The sequence below is a fragment of the Mycetomoellerius zeteki genome, unplaced genomic scaffold (assembly GCF_001594055.1).
Source record: "Mycetomoellerius zeteki isolate Tzet28-1 unplaced genomic scaffold, Tzet1.0 scaffold198, whole genome shotgun sequence".
In the NCBI taxonomy this organism is placed as follows: domain Eukaryota; kingdom Metazoa; phylum Arthropoda; class Insecta; order Hymenoptera; family Formicidae; genus Mycetomoellerius; species Mycetomoellerius zeteki.
In genome coordinates this window covers 435,957-441,982 of record NW_017256936.1, presented here as the reverse complement: position 1 = coordinate 441,982, position 6,026 = coordinate 435,957, and the positions used below count along the sequence as shown (strand labels likewise).

At 29.9% G+C, this 6,026-nt stretch overlaps 1 protein-coding gene across 2 annotated transcripts in view; it reads right to left on the bottom strand.

The window, feature by feature from the left end:
• Window positions 1–272: 272 nt before the first annotated feature.
• The window catches only part of LOC108722136 (peptide transporter family 2), a 12,444-nt gene continuing 6,690 nt past the window's right edge, over window positions 273–6,026 (bottom strand). Inside the window, exons 3-10 of one of the 2 annotated variants that reach the window (XM_018447081.1) lie at window positions 4,295–4,373; window positions 3,468–3,696; window positions 2,999–3,267; window positions 2,830–2,912; window positions 1,910–2,326; window positions 1,472–1,706; window positions 799–1,406; window positions 273–717 (exon numbers count right to left, since the gene is read on the bottom strand). In XM_018447081.1, coding sequence (XP_018302583.1) covers window positions 541–717; window positions 799–1,406; window positions 1,472–1,706; window positions 1,910–2,326; window positions 2,830–2,912; window positions 2,999–3,267; window positions 3,468–3,696; window positions 4,295–4,373 — 2,097 coding nt within the window. In that variant the 3' untranslated portion in view covers window positions 273–540. The remainder of the gene's footprint in view (window positions 718–798; window positions 1,407–1,471; window positions 1,707–1,909; window positions 2,327–2,829; window positions 2,913–2,998; window positions 3,268–3,467; window positions 3,697–4,294; window positions 4,374–6,026) is intronic. The other variant, XM_018447082.1, reaches the window with a different exon arrangement.

The following is a 6,026-nucleotide window of genomic DNA, read 5'->3' as shown; positions in this document are numbered from 1 at the left end:
TACAACATTAAAAAATATTTAAAAAATTTTTTAATATATTTATTTAATGTAAAAATATTAAATAAATAAATGTTATTAAATAAATAAATGTTAAAAAAATGTTTTTTAAATATTGTATACTGATTGAGGTATCATTCACAGCACTGGTATAATTTTAATAATAATTTGCTATTTTAGCTTTAATTTTGTAAAAATATAAAAACTATTAAAATTTCTTATTTACAATTTCTAAAATTTTAAATGTTCTCTTGAAATATATAAAATATACCGTTTCTTACTCTATGAACGTTCAGATTTGTTATTATACAATGAACATCTTCAGTCTGACATAATTATTTTTACAAAAAAAAAGAGATTTTGAGAGTGAAATTATGTATTAAAAAAAATAATTCCTATATCTTGTCAGACTCTCGAGGGTGACATAGATGCTCAATAGAGCAGACCCTTGATATAGGAGCAATCCTTTATATCTGCGGTATGTATTCCTATTCTTCGAATAAGGGAACATATGAAAATTATTATTTCTCACTTAGTTATTCCTCATCGTTTTTCATCATCTTTGTAGGCCAAATTGACATTTCCATCATTCTCTTCCAAGGGTATGGCTACATCATTATCTTCTTCCGGCATTTCCACATATTTGTAGAATATAGTCATCACGGCAAATATCACCATAACTACCGCCATCAAACCGGCATATAGGAAAATCTCGTACACCTGTGAAATAAATAAATAAATCATATGAAATGTGAAAATGGATATTAAGGCCAAAAATAGAATATATAATTGGTTACTTACTAGCCGCTCAAAGGGATGCGCACCCTTTACGATCACTACAATGAGATTGCCGAAGGCCACGCTCAGTAACCAACCCGCTTGCAGTAGAGACTTCATGGATACTGGAGCTTGAGTAAAAGCAAACTGCAGACCCGTTACAGAGAACATCACCTCGGCCATCGTGATGATGATATATTGTGGCAACATCCAAGCCATATGCAGCGAATTGGGTTGCGTGACCGTGATTGTTTTGCCAACAATCAACGGTTTGTTATTGTACGTAATGTTGGAACCTACCACGGTGTACACTCCACCGGATTTGAAAGGCACATTCTCGTCCAGCAGTGTTTCGTCTAGATAGACGTCATATTCACTTGGATCCTCGATTTCTTTTAACTTCGATTCGGAGAAATGAAAACTGACCGGAATTGATACTACCGTTGTCTTGTCCTCGTCTTTACGGAGCAACTTCAATGTGGCGTTATTTAATTCAGACTCAAGATAAATGAGACTGCGGACCATCGGCTTACCACTCTCCGGTTTGTTCACCGTGTCTTCATAGCTATATTCTAATCCCAAGGGCGTTATAACCCAAGATGTAGCAGTGGCCTCCTTGGCAGTTATTTTACCTGATGAGAAGTTATTTTTAAAATACATGTTACATTTTTCGAAATCCAAACTTCATGCATTTTACCTTGTTTATTTTTCTCCAATGTGGTGTAACCATTATTGTAGCAATCTGTGAAATTTGCTGTGTAGGATATGTTAATAGAGCCGTTTGCTTCTACTTCTAAAACTTCTGACATGTTTAGTGGATTTATTGTATTAATCGAGTTCTTGTTCGTAAAATTTAAACTCACTATACAATCCATTGTATTAAAAATTCGGATTTGAGCGAATCCGTTTGTCGGTAACTGCGGATATGTTTTCTAGAAATATAAAACATCACATTCTTCATATAAGGAATGTAGCATTAGTTATTAATAATTCGAATTAGGCAAGATATCAATATGTGACAATATATAATTGATATATTAAAACTTCCATATCTTTAAAAGAACTTAAATAAGCATCCATCACAGATAGATATCAACAATTTCGAATAATATACACAATTTCTCTTTATTACTACCTCGAGTTGTATTTCGACAATACCAGCTGCGACGAAAGCAACGCTGGCCAAGAAACCGCCGACAACGAGTTTCTTCAAGGGCGTATTAATGAAATGTATTTTGGCAAAAATCGGATAGATACAAGTCTCGAAGATTGGTATAAAAATGATGATCAACAACGGATTGACGGCCTGTAACTGATCAGGCAATATTACGATACTGCCTATTTGGCCATCCATTCGTGTTGCTTGAAAAGTCCATTGAGAACCCTGCTGATCGTAAAGCGCCCAGAATATTGGCAGTGGTACAAACAATTTCAAGACTCGCAGTACGATTTTGATATCTTCGATCAAATTGTTGTCATAAACATCATCAGCATGATCGAGCCAATGATCACGTTTTTCTCCTTTGCCTTTAATTTTATTGTAGATTGCATGCTGGTTTTTTGAAACATAAAGAGAGTACATTTATCTTAAGAGATTTCTGAATTCAAATTTTCATGAATTAATTAAAAATTTATAGAATTAAACATAAAAAAGAGATTTTAATTAAGGACTCTTATTTTCACGACAAAATCTGAAAATTCGTAGATCTACATATAATATTCTAGAAATATTTATAAATTCGCCAATTTTCGCATTCAAGAATTCATAAATTCCAAGAATTAGGATTTATATTTGTTAGTATTTTAAATCGTATAGATAGATACAATAAAATTATTTTACACGCAAGAGTATCGTTTTATTTGTATATGAAAAAAATTATATTAAAAACGTTTAAATAAAATATATATACATTCTAAGCTATTTTCGATTGTCTAATAAATTGTTTGTTAAATAATAATCTATCTTTCAATTTTTGCAGTCTAAGCCTGCAGGTGGCATTTATTTGATCGTTAGTTTTCAAATTAAACTTAAGATTTTGATGATATACGACTTACGCAAACGCATTTGGTAACTTTAACGATGAGATTGCCCGCAGGACTGACCATTTTGTACATTCTTTTTCCCAAGACGAATACAACTAAAAATTAAAATTAAAATAACATTAATCTAAAAACTGCATCAGTATGAATAGGAAATCTATTTCATGCTTTCTCTCATTCTTACAAATTGATATAATCATTAGAACGGCTGGTACCAAAAATGCCACGAAGTAACAATCGGTGCCAAAGCACTCCGTCTTACGAATCACCGGGGTTAGTATAGTTGAGATTAGAGAGCCTGTGTTAATAGAAAAGTAGAAAAGGGAAAAGAACATCGCCAACTGCTTTTCTTGTTGAGGCAAGATGAACTGGTCGCCTCCGAAAGCCGACACACAAGGTTTTATCCCGCCTGTACCAAGCGCTATTAGGAATAAACCTAATATGGAAAATTCTCTATAAAATTGAAAAAAGTTTATTCTTTTGTTAACAGAAATTAAAAACTATTAAAAATTAACAGCACTTAAATGGTATTACAATTACATTGTATCCCAATAACGTTTAAATTCAAATGTAATTCCAGATACAGAAAAGTTTTTTTTAATAATATCTGTGCGTGCTAATTTTCAATGTTATTTTAGATATTTTATACTGACTGTGCGGGCAATCCGATGGGAGTTGCTGCACTCAAAGATAGAATCACTTGTCCAAGTGCGTAAATAATACTCAAATAAAGAATGGTATTGAACTTTCCAAGCCATGAATCGGATATGATCGCGCCAATCAACGGAAAGAAATAGACGAGACTGCTGAATACATGATAGATTATTGTAGATGTGCTTTCACTGTATCCTAACATGTTAAATAAATACAGTGACAAGACGGCTAAAAATAAAAAAGATAATTTCGTGTTAATATCTTCATTAAATTATGTATGTATCAATCAGATTCAAGATCAATGTCAGAGTTATTTTTCAATATATCAGAATTTCAGAATTATAAATAAAGATACATTAAATATCTCGCCCTAACACAACGTTATAAATTTTTTGTATTTGACATTTTTTTGGATTGTTAAGGCGATAATTATAATATAATAACATTATTCTGTTAAAAAAATTTAAAATCTTATATAAAAATAAAAATGATATAATAACACAAAAGAATCTCAGAAAATATCACATTTGTTATTAGAGATTATTACAATTTATTACTAATATACACGTACAATGACACATGTTAGAAAGATTGAATTGTATCCAAACAATTTATACAATTGCCAATTTATAAAAAATATTAGAGCGAGAAGTTTATTACATGGTTGCAATTAAAAATTGCACTACTAATCAGAATTATAATCAAAGGAGCAATTGTTCTAATTGCCGTAGCATCATTTTTAAACTACTTAAATTGTAGTTTTTATATAATATGTCTGAGGTTAATACTTAAATTGATGTTGACGATTTATAATTTATATACTCACTGCGCATTCCATAATAAGAAAATCTCTCGCAGAATTCATTGCTGATAATGAAGAACACCGATTTGGGATACTTCGGTTTCTAAAAAATTTTTAAAAAGAAAATGTTATTCTTTTTATAATAAACTATCAAAATTAAATATGAATACATTAAAATAAAAAAATATTTTATACTAACTAATTTTAGTTCACTTTATCAATTTAGTGTATTAAGAATAATAATTTATAAGAATAATAACTTATTAAGAATAATAATTTTCGCAAATTTTGAAAGAAATTTATTGACACATAAAGAGACTTAAATAAAAATCAAGTTAAGTATAATATAAAAATGATAATTATTTCTCGAATTGAATAATTTCGTGGTTTTAAACTTAAAACTTTGTACTAAAATAAAAGCATAATTTTTAATTGAGAAATTTTATTTTCTACTAATGAGACACTCGCCCCGAGTTACGAAAGTAGCTTTTCAAAGAAAAAGATCTAGCGTAATTACATTGACCTGATTAATATCATTGTTACATAGTATGCACATTTATTTTCTAGTGTTTCCCAGCGAGGATCGAAATACGAAGGTCGTGCCGACCGAATTATCATTCATGCCGTATATCTTGAAATTAACGATTGGGAATAATGATTTCAGAAACGAGATAACAAAATGAGCCTGTGACATAACACTTCGTACGAGATAATTCGTGTTTTACACGATATTCAGCTCTAATTACGTATTACTTTCCTAAAACATATATGTCGATATTTTTGTTATATCTTAGGAAAATAATGAAAGTTAAAATTGAAATAATGTAAATATAGACTCATGTCCTTAAAGACGTTCTAGTGACTTCTTATTATGTTAAAGACGTTATATAAGACATGGAATGTACTATATACATATAGTAATGAAGTTGACATTAAATTTATGTAATTTTGTAAGTATTTAATATATAAATTGTATGCAACTGTTTTTGCGATTAAATTTCTAAAAACAAGTTGTTTACAGATATTATACAAAGAACGTTGATACAACAATTCAAAGCATGTTTCTCCTTCAACAAAATTTTAACGCGCGAAAAGACTATTAGAATAAATAAATATTTTTATACAATATATATAATGACTATTTTCAGTTATTGTTTTCACAATTAAGCCATTGATAACATTGTCTTTTGACGGATATAGACTGCAGTCAAAAGACAATGTTATCATTGGCTTAATTGTGAAAACAATAACTGAAAATAGTCATTATTGTATAAAAATATTTATTTATTCTAATAGTCTCTTCGCGCATTAAAATTTTCTTGAAGTAACATACTTTGAATACCATGGTACACGAGCAGATAGTGAATTATCTAAAATATAATTTAAATTGCATTACGATATGCTACAGTTGATACAGAAAGCACTGACGTTTAAAAATTGCGCGACACAATTCTAGATTGTGTCATGAAATAGTGATGTAAGTTGTAGCTCTAATTTCTGATGCTAGCAATACTAATACCGTTTTTAAAGGGAATCTAATAGCGTTTTTCACTGACAGAACTAGTGCGCACTCAATACACATTAAAGCTGTTGTACACTAACCTAATCTGAATGTAAAAATGATATATCTAAATTAATAAAATACCCAACGTATATTTTATCAAATACCACAATAAAATTTATTGAAGATGTCACGGTTTAATTCGTTTCTATATTTTTATTAAACGTACATCTTTACGTCGATTTGTGTACAACG